This window comes from Dioscorea cayenensis, chromosome 16, assembly GCF_009730915.1.
Source record: "Dioscorea cayenensis subsp. rotundata cultivar TDr96_F1 chromosome 16, TDr96_F1_v2_PseudoChromosome.rev07_lg8_w22 25.fasta, whole genome shotgun sequence".
NCBI lineage: Eukaryota > Viridiplantae > Streptophyta > Magnoliopsida > Dioscoreales > Dioscoreaceae > Dioscorea > Dioscorea cayenensis.
In genome coordinates this window covers 3601765-3615171 of record NC_052486.1, presented here as the reverse complement: position 1 = coordinate 3615171, position 13407 = coordinate 3601765, and the positions used below count along the sequence as shown (strand labels likewise).

Here is a 13407-nt window from a genome sequence, read left to right as displayed (position 1 = left end):
CGTGGATCTCGTTGCACGTAATGAAGCCCAATCATTTCACGCCACGTGGAAAGAACACCTGAATTCTCGTCAACGCTCCCAGCCACGCCGACAAAACCCTAAACCAAAACCCTCGCCGGAGAACCAGCTTCTTCGGCCTTGATCCGGGCAAGGCGCGGCGAAGAAGGAGGAGTAGAGACCGGAGCAGCGGCGATGCATTCCTTCGGGTACCGGGCCAACGCCGTGGTGACCTTCGCGGTGACCATTCTGGCGGTGATGTGCTCTATCGCCTCGCTTTCCGATAACTTCAATGCTTCCTCCCCTACCGCTGAAATCAAGGTTAGGGCTTTGTGAAACGCTGGGTTGGTAGATCCGTCCCAAATCTTCATTAATTAGGTTTTCTGTGATTTTGGTGTTTGGTTCGATTTTGATTTTATCTATTTGATCTTTTGTTTTGATATAAAGAATCGAGATAAAATTGTGGATTTTTTTTAAGAATTGAAGCTAGCATAGTTGCATGGATGGTAGATTGAATGAATTATTAAGTAAATCAACCACTAGTTTTTTTTTCCGTTTGGGTTTCTATTGATAGGGGAATTCTAGGGAAAAGGAATGCTTTCTTTCTTATTGGTGGCTTGTTCCTATTGCTCGATTTTTTTAAAAGAAAAATTACTTGAACTTATTTATTATTTAAAAGTTTGATTTGAACTGATTTATTAATTAAAAGTTTGACATTTGAGTATCTTTTGGTCTTTGATTTGGTGCTCTTGTGTGCTCCAAGGGTGAAATTATAGGCGGCAAGTGGAATTGTAAGAATTTAGAATTTAAAAGTTTGTCATGTGGTTTAAAAGTTGAATTTCTTTTGTTTAGTGACTCCACTGAAATCTCTGCATCTTTCCCCTTGTCATTTAGGCCTCTTTTGCATTATGTTTTCCTTAATTGTTTCTTATTGGAAAATCGTAGTCGTGGCTTGATACCTTTTATCTTTGGTTGATTTGATCTTGTAGGTCTTGAATATAAATTGGTTTCAAAAGCAACCAAATGGCAATGACGAGGTAAGTATTTTTATTGCATCCTTATCTGGCTTAAGCATATTGATGTGTTTTTGCATTGTGCCGTAAGATTCTTCAAGCATTTTGCTGTTTTAATTATCATATGCATGGAAGATATATCTTGTGACCTATACGTTCAGAATTTAGACATAATAATTGAGATAACTTCTATAAGAAACTAGAAATATAAGTATAGTCATATTTTTACTTCTTTATGAGAAGGCCTAGGAAGAAGTAAACACAGCTTATAGTAAATGAATTTGGTGGAGCCATTTCCTTTTATATCTTATTTAATTAAAATGTTGCATCTTATGACTTAGGTTGCGTAGCTTTCTATGATGTATATTGCTCAGATATATGATTGTTTAGGTGTTATAGGCATACTTTTTATGCACCATTAGGTGTATGCAAGAAGGGGATTTCTAAACAATGTATGAATTAGTTTCTGCATGTGCAAAGATAAAATGTTATGAATATCTGTGTTTTCTCCCCTTCTCTTCAAAGGAAATTTCAATTGTCTGTAACCTGAAAATAAATGTAAGCTATTGACTAATGCCATGCATTAGTTGCCTTTATATGGCAATCGCCAGTAACCTGTCATTTTTCAAATGACCACAATTCATCCTGGGCCTACAAGTCAAATGACACTTATCACAAATTTTACAAAATTCGAAAGTTGTGCAAATTGTCTCTTAAAATTCCCATATGCCTTTCAATGCTTTGGGACATATAGCTTATTTATTTCATAACTGAGCAAGTGACAGTTATGAGTCTTATGACTTGACTGTTGATACATCTTGAGTTGAGAATATTATGTGCCTTTTAATCTTTGTACTATTGTGTCAGAGCTAAATACAACAACACATGGTATTTATGGTACTTTCTAAACCACAGTTCTGTTATGCTGACTAAGAACTTGTCCTTGAGTTTACGTAGTTATCTTTGCAGTACCAAATATCAATTTATTTTTGTAATTCTATGATGATGTGGAGGTTAGAATCACTTTTCTTTTTTTTTATTCATGCTTAGGTTGTGCTTTTGTCATTACTGATTTGAAGATACTTATGTAACAGTTTTTCTTTGGTCAAGAATGTATCTGCTTGGTTATCTTTAGCTTTTTATGTTTTTGTTTTTGTTAATTCTGTGTTCATCAGGTTAGCCTGACAATGAATATATCAGCAGACCTTCAATCAATGTTCACTTGGAACACGAAACAGGTTCTTTAAAATTAATATTACCTTTCTATTTTTTAATAATTTAATTTATTGTTGATGCTGAATAAGTACTACATGTAGATTAGACAGTTGTGTCCATGATACATGTTATTTCTTGATAATACCCTCCCCATTGCAATTTTTCTTGGCATATCCTTGCATTACTTGCTAGAAACTCAGATAACAGATAATGATAGGAAATGTGATCTCTTTAGTGCAACACTTCTAACTTAAGATTAACCTGTGGAGTTCACTATCTAAGATGCCTTGGTCTGTCTTATGGTTGGTCTCTTGAGCTCACTTTTCAAGGTGCCATGTTCCAACCACATGCCTAATCGCAATCCCCTTGAGGTGATCACATTGCTATAGTGTTTTCATGTTTAAAATCAGAGCGCAAAGTTCACCTTTCATGGTACAGTGCTTCATCTTAAAGTTGGTTTATGGAGAACACCTTCTAAGGTGCATACTCCAACTAAATTTTTAATCATAATTTCACTTGAGATGATTATATAGCCAAACCTGCCAATTTTAAAGGTCGGTAATATACCTTTTAATAGGCTATGCTCCCTTCTAAAGTTTGTGCATAGGTTCATCTTTCAAGATGCCACGTTCAAACTAAGTTGTAGTTGATAAGCTTCATCTTTTAAGGTGATCGCAATGGCAAACTACACCTACCTTGGTCTATGGAACTTTTCTTAGGAGGCAACATGCTGACCAAAACATAATGACACGTCAAAACTCAAAAATATGAATGAGTTAGGATTTGAAAATTCAAATGAAGAAACAAAATATTTCTAAAGATTTACAAGGCATAAAATTTCGAGATTTGAAGAATTCATTAAATAAAAAACTTGAAGATGTTTAAACACATGTAAAAGTCAAAAGCTTCATATGTTAAGTCAACGGAGATTAAATTTGTAACTAATTCATACTTACAACTCGAAATCTAGGAAATATGTATATATATATAAAAAGATCTCAAGCTCAAAGATTTTTAGAAAACAAAACTCAACATAACTAAATAAACATATTTAGTCATGTTTTGCGAAGAGATAAGGAGAAGACTTCGAGAAAGTCGACAAACCAAATGAAAGATGCCCAATTGCGCTGTTGGCTGGAATGTTGAAAGACTTGGATACAGATAAAATCAGAATATTTTCCAAAAATATTATCCATTTTTCTTTGGAATGCTGAAGGGCATTTTTTAGACCAAGGGCGTTACTAACCATTCAAAATGTCCTTGGGGGCAAATAAAAGCAGTTCATTCAATACTGTTGGGATCCATTATTATTTGGTGTAACTATGATTTTAAGTCGAATTTATTGTAGACTTTTTTGTCTTTAATTATCATCAGTAAGTAGTCAATACCTGGAAGAGTATATTGATCCTTGTATGTATTATCATTTAATCTTTTGTAGTTGTAAACCATTCTACTCTTTCCTCTTATTTGCTCTGAATGTTTGTTGACTATTAGATTGTCTTATAACTCCTAAGGCCATCAGTTCAGTAATATGTTTTTTATACACTTCTGCCATCTTTGGAGAAGGTATAATGGGTTTATCTTGTATAGATATATCCGGATTTATAATGTCCAGCTTGCAGAGAATTTATTTTTCTGCCAATGCTGTAAGAGGATTATTACCAATGATTTGATTTTCCTCCAACTTATTGAGTATAGGTATTATTTGTTGTTCAAAATCAGTAAGACTACCAATATTGTAGAACAAATAATCTTGTACCTGATTTCTTTGATGTGATTTATAATCACTTCTTCTTCCAATATCAGGGACTTGTTGATTATTGGAGAAGTTTGTAATATGTCACTTTTCCTGTAGAATGTCACAGCTCCTCCCTCTATCTTGACTCCTCCTTTGAAAGAATGTATAAAGTTCATTCCTACGACAAGTTGGAGTTCTCCTGAGATTACTGGGGTTACATAAGTGGTAGAGGGTATTTTTCTTTGTTCAGGATGATGCTTCCTGTTTTTACTCTAAGTCTAGTTTCTTCTGTGTTGTTGAGGCCATGTAGATTTACTGGTTGTGGTAACTGTTCATAGCAATATGATGGTAATGCGGAGTATTTGACACATCAACGAGATGCTCCTGTATCTAATATTGCTTTGAGCGGGTAAGATTTTTCATTTATTTGTAGGATTGCTATGAAATTTAGGAGATTGTTTTGGATAGCTGCCAGGGATGTTATTTTTTCTTCTATAGAGGCCATATGTACTGTTTCACTAGTTTCTCCTATTTGTAACCCAGCTAGTTGTGTGGCTATTAAGCTCGCCTCCATATCTCCCTTTTCTTTCAAAAGGAGTTCTAATTTCTATTCAAGCTCTATAATGTGTTATGCTTTGTTCCAATATGAGTTTTCTGTGGTTTATTTTTGTTATTGGTAATATTTCTAGACCTAAAGGATTTTCCATTTGAAGTTTTAGTTCTGCGCAGAATAAGCATAACAATATTTTGCAATTCAAACAAGTTGTCCTTGTTCTTTTTGGTGGCTTTATTCGGCAAAAATAACAAATGTTGTTGATATATCAACTTCTGGATAATGGTTCCAGTGATGTATGCATTGTTGCTGTTCTTCTGTGAGTTTTTTTATTAGCTTTCTAGATTCCAATCTATAAATCCTGCTTGGATCATTAGAAATGGTTTTGTAAGAAATAACAATCTTTCCTTCTGATCTTCCCCGTTGTCTGAGAAAGAACATATATTTGAATCATTGGGATCTTCCCCATCATTGAGGCTTACAATATCCCTTTGTGGATCTAAGTCTAGCTCCTCATATATCATTATTCTTTGTCTATTAACATTTTTATTTTGACATTCTTTTGCAAAATGTCCTAGTTCTCCACATACATAACATCGACACTTGTTGGGCTTTCCAATATTCTTGTCTGTTCTAAATTTTCGCACTTGGTTGCCTCTAGCATTTTGTCCTTTGTATCTGGAGGAGGCTTTGTACCAGAGTTGGCAGGGATCGAGGATATGTTGTGTTCGAAGTTTGAAGGAAGCCTAAACTTGAACATTAGTATGAGATAGAGCTAAAAGACTTGGCTAGCTTTGAAGGAAGCTTAAACTTGAACATTAGAGAGAATATGGCAGTTATAGGCACAGAGTTAATAAAGATTTGGTATAGTTGGCTTTGCGGGCAAAAAAGCTGGTTCAGGAAAGCCGAAGGGTTCAAGAGAATTTTGTTAGGAGGAAGAACCCAAAGTTTGTTGTCTTCTAAGAGGATTAGAAGTGAAAGTGCTATGGTGTAATTGTAGCCACAGGTTTTATTCATACACCACCCAAATAATTGGGCAGCTAAAAGAGTTTAGCTAATGCCGGTGGGATGCCAAGACCAAGACCAAGACCATCTAGCCCTGTGCCTCGTTGTCCAATTTGTAGTATATTCCATTATGGTTGATCTTTAGGAGCACATTGATGCTTCCAGTGTAGGTGAACAGGTCATCTTCTTACGTCAACATGTTTAGAAGAGTCATTCAAGACTGACATCACCATCCCCTTTTTCTAGTCATCCTGCGTTATCCAGTGGTGCACAGCTTGCTGCTATTACTAAGTCAGTTGTCGCCGGTAAGATTCCGCAGCTAAAGAGGATCTTAGACTAGAGTTTTTGCCATGACCAATGAAGGTGCTGAAGGCTGACCGTACGTGATTGCAAGTATTATGTCTGTTTCGAGCATGATGCTTGTGTTTGAATGATTGATTTTGTGTCTGAGACGTCTTTTCATCTCTGCATTTACATGCCATGCTAATAGAGTATCGTCTTTTCTCAATCGCTTGTTAGTTATTCAAACTCCTCTTGGTAAGGAAATAGTTAGAAGTGAGGAGTTTAAAGGATGCCCAAGTAGAGTTGATGCGATTGAACCATAGGTAGATTTGATTCCAGTGGAGATTCGGAATTTGGATGCTATAATTGGTATGCATTGGTCAAACAGGTACTAAGCCGCCATCAAATGTTATGAGAAAAGATATTACTTTTCAAGGAGCTAAGGGGCCCAAAGTGGTGTTCTCGCAATTGAGGTCGAGAAGTTGATTCACAAGGGTTATCAAATATACCTTGTACATGCAATGGACCCCATGATCATGGGACCTAAAATGGAGGATATCCTTATAGTGAAGGAATTCCCGAACTTCTTTCCTAAGAAGTTGCCTGGATTACCTCCAGATCGGAAGATTAAGTTTGCTATTTATTTGTTGTTCCTATTTCTATTTCACTATATAGGATGGCACTAGTTAAGCTAAAAGAATTAAAAATGCAATTACAGGATTTAGTGGACAAGGGTTTTATTCCATCAAGCGTGTCATCTTGGGGTGCACTGGTACTCTTTGTAAAGAAAAAGGATGGTTCCTTGAGATTGTGCATAAATTATCGGTAGTTAAACAAAGTGACCATCAAGAACAACTATCCTTTGCCCAGGATTGATGATCTTTTTTATCAGCTAAGAAGAGCAAGGGTGTTCTTGAAAATGGATTTTCGGTCAAGGTATCATCAGTTGAATATAAAGGAGAGTGATGTACCACAAACGGCATTCCGTATTTGGTGTAGGTATTATGAGTTCCTTGTTATGCCTTTCAAAGTTCTCTTGGACTAGCGGGATACTTCCGATGTTTTATGGAAGGATCTTCCCAAATTGCATCTCATTTGTCGCAGCTGACCTACAAGTAAATGATTCAGCTGTGACAAGAAGTGTGAAAGCAATTTCAAGAGTTGAAGAATTGGTTAACTTTAGCGCCAATTCTTACCTTGTTTTCTAGTGGGAAATAGTATGTAGTGTATAGTGATGCTTCTCAGCAAGGCCTTTGTTGTGTGTTGACACAGGAAGGGAAAGTGATAGTTTATACTTCTTGGTAGTTAAAAAAGCATGAGTTGAATTACTCTACTCATGATCTTCAATTCGTTGCAGTAATATTTACCTTTTAAGATTTGGCGGCACTACCTATATGGTGAAAGATGTTGGATTTTCACATACCACAAAAGCTTGAAGTATATGCTCTAAAGGAATTGAATTTAAGGTAGCACAGATGGTTAGAACTAAGGATTATTATTGGTCATCAATTATCATCCTCGAAAAGGCGAATGGTGTTAGCAAATCCTTTAAGTAAGAAGTTGTTAGTTACAATGGCTTATGTGAGGATATCATACCGTAGTTGTTACACTTCGGGAGTTCGAGTGAAGCTTGAAATAGAGGCCGGTGGAATTCTATTGGCAACTTGGGGAGTGAAGCCACCATTGCTTGAGCAAATCCAGGAGGCACAGAAATCGGATAAAGAGTTAGTTCGGGATGGTGCGTAAGTTTAAAAATGGTGAAGCTAGTGAATTCAAAGTTAGAGATGGTATCTTGGAGTTTCGAGGCCGCGTTTGTGTTCCTAGGGACTTTGAACTTAGAAGAATGATTCTGGAAGTTCATTCTTTAGTGTATGCTGCATATCTAGGAAGCACCAAGTTATATCGAACGATCAAAGAGATCTATTGATAACCAGGGATGAAGCACGAGAGAGCTGATTTCGTGGCAAGATGCTTAGTTTGCCAACAAGTGAAGGCAGAGCGTCATCGGCTAACAGGATTGTTACAACCTTTTGCCGATTCCCGAGTAGAAAGTGGAAACACCTCACTTGGATTGCCTTGCACATCACATGTTCATGACACTATTTCATTAATTGTTAATCGATTGACAAAGTCGGCTCCTTTTCCGGCTATTCATATGAGGGATTCATTGGAGAAGTTGGCTTTGCTATACATAGATAAAGTTGTCAGACTTCATGGTGTGCTAATTTCAATTGTTTCATATAGAATTCCAAGATTCACGCCCTAGTTTTGGCCTAAGTTGTAGGAATCCTTAGGAACGATTCTAAAATTCGGTACCGCCTATCACTCGCTAACAGCTGTAGGACTGAAGGACAGCTGCGGGGACGGGAGGGACCCATGCGCACCAGTCCATCTAGGGTTCTCCACAGTTGGCGCCAACTTTTATTTGAATAACGGCCTCTGATTGGTCCACGTGGCAGTGGGCCCGGCGGACGGCCATCCGGTAATATTAACTCGGTTGGCCGCCGATGGTGAGGGGGCAACACCTATATATTAAACAATAATTTACTTTAACATGTGTTCTTGAAGGAGCTCATTTCGGTGACACTTTTTTTTTCAAATTATGCCACTTCTTCCTCGAAGATTTTGTTTCAGTGCCAGAAATTTCCCTTACCTATCTTCAGTGTTCTTTGTCGTAGGAGGATGAATTGTCGCAGTTACTTGCAATTTCATTACCAAGTAACAAGAAATTCATAAGAGTTGTTAGAGAGCTTCATGATGATGGTCAACCACACCTACATGTCCTATTTCAATTGGAGGGGAAGACGCAGATAACAAATTAGAGGTTGTTTGATCTACATCATCTGTCTTCCTCTAGAGCCTTTCATCCTCTATTCAGACTGCAAGATCTTCTTCCGACGTAAAGGATTATGTAGGGAAGAATGGTGATTTTATTAACTGGGAGGAGTTCCAAATACATGGAAGATCTTCCCAGAATGGTCCTCTCAATCTGTCCGAGGTTTATGCTGAGGCCTTGAATGCTAGTTCCGCCGAAGCTTCTTGGCAGGTTATTAGGAAGAGGATCCAAGGTCATTTTTTCTTCAATATCATAACCTAAAGGCTAATGCTGATCATTTATTTGTACCAACTATCCCTGTTTTCCAATCTAAATGGGATTGTTCATCTTTCTTTGTTAGTAATGGTATTGCGCAGTGGTTAAATGATAATTTTATTATTAATGACGCTGCACGGCCGGGAAGGAATAATATATATGTTCTTAAAACGGATATTGATTGACCAACAAGCTTAATATTAGAGGGCCCGAGCAGGGCGGGCAAAACTGTTTGGGCTAGATCATTGGGACCACATAACTATGTCTGTGGTCACATGGATTTTAATGCAAATGTCTTCAGGAACGATGTAATGTACAATGTGATTGATGACGTCGCACCTTAATATCTTCGGTTGAACCATTGGAAGGGCTTAATTGGTGCTCAGAGAAACTGGCAATCAAACTGTAAATACGGGAAGCCTATTCATATGGTAGGTAGTGTTCCTACGATTATATTATGCAATCCTGGACCTGATTCCAGCTATTCTAAATTTCTTCAGAGAGCTGAATATATGTTTCTGCGACAATGGACACATCAGAATGTGGTTTTTGAGTACGTTTTATCGCCGATGTTCCGGCAGTCAGGTGATATGCCAGATTCTACATCGGTGTCTGTTTAAGCATGACCCATGCTCAAGGTTAGCCTAAAACCATTTGAGTTGTGATCAGGAGGCTTGGTTCACTCAAGCCAGTCATTTACACCCCTAGATAAAACTTTGAGGACGAAATGTTATGAAGGCAGATCTGGCTAAGTATTTTCATGATACTTCCCATTATTTTGGATCTTTTGTTATTTAAAAACTACAAATGTTTGAAGTGGGTTTATAGTCCATGGATGCATTGAGCTAGGTTATTTGATGAACTTCTTGGGTGTGTTTGGCTGTGAAATAAGCTGGTAATCCCAAACTAGGTAATTCCATACCCATCAACCAGCCTTTCAAGGTATAGGAATCATTTTCTTTTTAAGGATTCAATTAGTTGAATAAATCTTATTATTAAATATAAGTTTTATTATACTATTAATAAATATAAATTATTGGTTGAAATGATATCAATTCAATTAATGCTATTTATTTTCATTAGTAATTACATTAAATTTCAGTAAGTTTGGTTTAAAAGTTTCCCTCCATAACAAATCCAAATTTTAAAACCCCTCACTAAACTTATTCCAACCCCAACCAATTGCCACACTTGATGATCAGGGTCATATCAATGTGCGTTGCTGTGGAGGTCTTTTGTTGAAGTACTCGCATGAAACTTGAGCTTAAACCCTCTAACAAACTTCATGGCAGTTTGTCACTTTTGAAAATTGATGACATTGTTGGGGCTCAATAGACATGATAAATTGTGTATTCAATAGAAAAGTTACCTTTTAGGATAGTGGCCGTTAAATGAAGTGTTCAAAGCTTCAAATGAGATGCCTGGGGATAATTCTGAACAGAGATTGGAATGTTTGTTTTTTGTGCCTTATGCTGGTTATCTTAGTTGCAATTATTGTTTTTATATGTGCAATAGAACTTTCTGGCTAGTTCAATTTCTTGATGGCTCAAAACAGTTCTTATATTGAATTATTCATATATAAAAAAAAGAGGTGAATGTTAAATGACAGATTGTGTTCTTGGAAATGCTTAGTATGTTTATATGTCTTATTATTTTCCTTGTGGGTTTCTTCATAAGATCGAGAATCATTAGATGATTTCATGTTTGATCAATCATTTAACATTCTAAGGTTTTTTACTGTCATTGTAGGTTTTTGTCTTTGTGGCTGCTGAGTATGAGACACCTCAAAATGCTCTAAATCAGGTAATAGATTGTTTTAGCCGATTATCATGAGATGCAATCTGATTTATCCAAACTTTTTTGACAACCAGAAAATGGCATCTGTCTTGCTTATTAAGCATTATCTGTAAAACATTTTTTTTTTTTTTTCATTTATGAATTAATCTTGGTGTCATGGACAACACAATCTATGCCTTCCTATCAAATATGAAAATTTCCATTATCCAGTTCACTGTGTTTTGCCAATGCATTTTTAAATATTCACTGTGCTATCTTATTTTTCTCCTAGTGGAGGAACATTTGGACTTTAATCAAAAGTAGATTTCCTGCTTGATATTTGATCTCCATGATTGAAAATTGTGTGTTTGAAACAGTTAATAGCTCTGCAGTATATGCTTTATGAATGCTGCAGATTTTAAGTTTTGATCTCTTCAGATACCTGAATGAATGTTTCCAGATACTTAAACAATAATTCCTAATGCTGAGATTGACAAATTATGTGAGCATGTTTGTTTCTTAGTTCAATATGGCATTTTAAAAAAAAAAAAAAATTGCAATTAATGTATAGTACTTCAGGACATTTGGGCTAAATATGTGTATGCGAAGTTAGAACTTGGGTGTGTTGATTATTCTGGAGTCTTGGAACTCTGACACCAATACACCAATACAAAACTAAGGGGATTTATTGGCATTATGTATAATAAAGAAGTGGTTTCTGATGATGTTATCTGATATGCATGTCATAATGGTCTTCATCAAGTTCATTGACAGTCATCTTGTCAAAAGCTATTACATTTTTACGTATTTGAACATTGATGGCAGGTTTCACTTTGGGATGGGATCTTACCCTCAAAAGAGAATGCAAAATTTTGGATCCATACAACAAACAAATATCGTTTTGTTGATCAGGCAAGCTTATTCTTTTTGACCCAATAATTGAGCTAATTGCCTCATGTTTTTTCTGATATTTTCTTGTCGCATTTTCTAATAGTTGTATCATCTGAGTCAAATCTCTTTACCATTAAATTCTGAACAAAATTTACTCAAACCTCAATAATAATCAAATATACGCATGTACCTTGATAATCAACCAAAATATCAATTTTCTCTTCTTCTGGTTTTAAAACAGCTCACTGGCTAATTCTCCTTATATTTTTGTCTTGATTTGGTCTCTCTATGAAGGAAAGTAATATTACATGCCTTGATCAAACAATATTTGGTTTATGACAAGAAAGCAGAGGAAGACTATTTTAATTTGTTTTCATAATTTTTGTATGTCTATTCTAGTGACTTCTTATCCCTGATTCTTTTAAAACTCACTGATCTGTGCTTATAGACCCCTTGAAATCGTTGTCATTAATTCAAATTCCTCCCTGAGTCAAGACTTAAAACTGCCCTAGACTAAAGGGAGTATTCCCTTTATCAGACTTTAAGATTATTTATACAGATCTATACATAAATAAAGAAAATTCTTTGACATGATAGATTACTTCCAAGAAAATCCCTCTCATGTGAGTTATATGTACAATGATTATTGCTTTTCTAGGGGAGTTATATGCAGCTACCAAGGTTATAAGGTTTAATATAAAAGGCTTGCATACACCAGTTTGAAAATTTAGACATTGTCCCAGATGATTTTGTCCTGCAAAAATATTATGAAGCTACCATACTCTATTGTTAATGCAACTTTGTGCTCTTTATTGTGGGCGTTTGGTTCATCATTTAATCTTCACTATTGTGTGATTCAGATCTTTCACTACATTAGTATTTTAAACATGATGAATGATTTATTTGCTCATTAGATTATTGAAGTTTCTTCAATAATTGTTCCCTTTTCCCTACAGAAACCACAGATGTGTTTATCCAAAAACAAACACAGCCCATTGCAAATTTTTCTTGTTTTGTTCTGTTTTGTTATGTTGGTTTTTGTGGGGTTATGGTACCCCCCACCATATAATTATTCATTTTTTTTATTGTATCACATTTTCCTCGATGCTTCCATCACCTCTACGTATCTTCCTGTTTTTGGCTCTTGAGGACAATGCCGATGGAATGCCTGACATTATTTGCAGATCTACTTACTCTTACAATGAGATTAAAATCTGACAAGGTATTTATCACAGGGAAGCAACCTCCGAGGAAAAGACTTCAACTTGACACTGCACTGGCACGTCATGCCTAAGACCGGTAAGATGTTTGCTGACAAAATTGTGATGACAGGATATCGTCTGCCTGATTCATACAGATGAAATGTGTTTAGTTGTCAAAGACAGCTTTATATATCAAAAAAGATTATGAGCAGCACTTCTTTAGACAGAAATTAATATGATCAGCATCTTAGCTAATTAATTTGTCTGTAAGCTGTTTTTTTAACTGTTGAAAGAACTAAAGACTGATACTGCAAATTTATTATATAGGTGTATCATCCCTTGTTTTTTAAGTTTCGATCCAACAATAGTGAAACTTAAATCCTAGAGAATGATCAATCAGGGCATAATTTGATACTGGTATTAAATTCAAAATATATATATAGAAGTTATTTCTTTGTTGATTTAACTCATGGACTTTTAGTAGGCAAAGGTTTTTGTATGGCATAAGTTCATGTGGTTTCATATTCATGTTTTCTAGGGTTACAAGAGCCAAATTATGGAAGCTAATGGTTGTTGTTGGAGTTGTTATTATAATTAGTAATTAGGGTTAAGGTTTGTTTGGATTGAAGGAAAACAGACGAAAA

The 13407-nt window shown here is 35.8% G+C and overlaps 1 protein-coding gene across 1 annotated transcript; it reads left to right on the top strand.

Annotated features, from left to right (window-relative positions):
* The first annotated feature begins 78 nt into the window (after nt 1–78).
* Nucleotides 79–13113, top strand: LOC120279232 (signal peptidase complex subunit 3B). Its single transcript, XM_039286105.1, has 6 exons — nt 79–318; nt 987–1034; nt 2186–2248; nt 10644–10697; nt 11496–11582; nt 12797–13113. The coding sequence occupies exons 1-6, from the start codon at nt 193–195 to the stop codon at nt 12920–12922; spliced, it is 504 nt and encodes a 167-aa protein (XP_039142039.1). The 5' UTR covers nt 79–192; the 3' UTR covers nt 12923–13113.
* Nucleotides 13114–13407: the final 294 nt, after the last annotated feature.

Coding starts and splice junctions, on each gene's coding strand:
- LOC120279232 (XM_039286105.1), top strand. CDS start 193: ATGCATTCCTTCGGGTACCGGGCCAACGCCGTGGTGACCTTCGCGGTG. Junction 1,035..2,185: donor AACCAAATGGCAATGACGAG/GTAAGTATTTTT, acceptor TGTGTTCATCAG/GTTAGCCTGACAATGAATAT. Junction 10,698..11,495: donor CTCAAAATGCTCTAAATCAG/GTAATAGATTGT, acceptor CATTGATGGCAG/GTTTCACTTTGGGATGGGAT.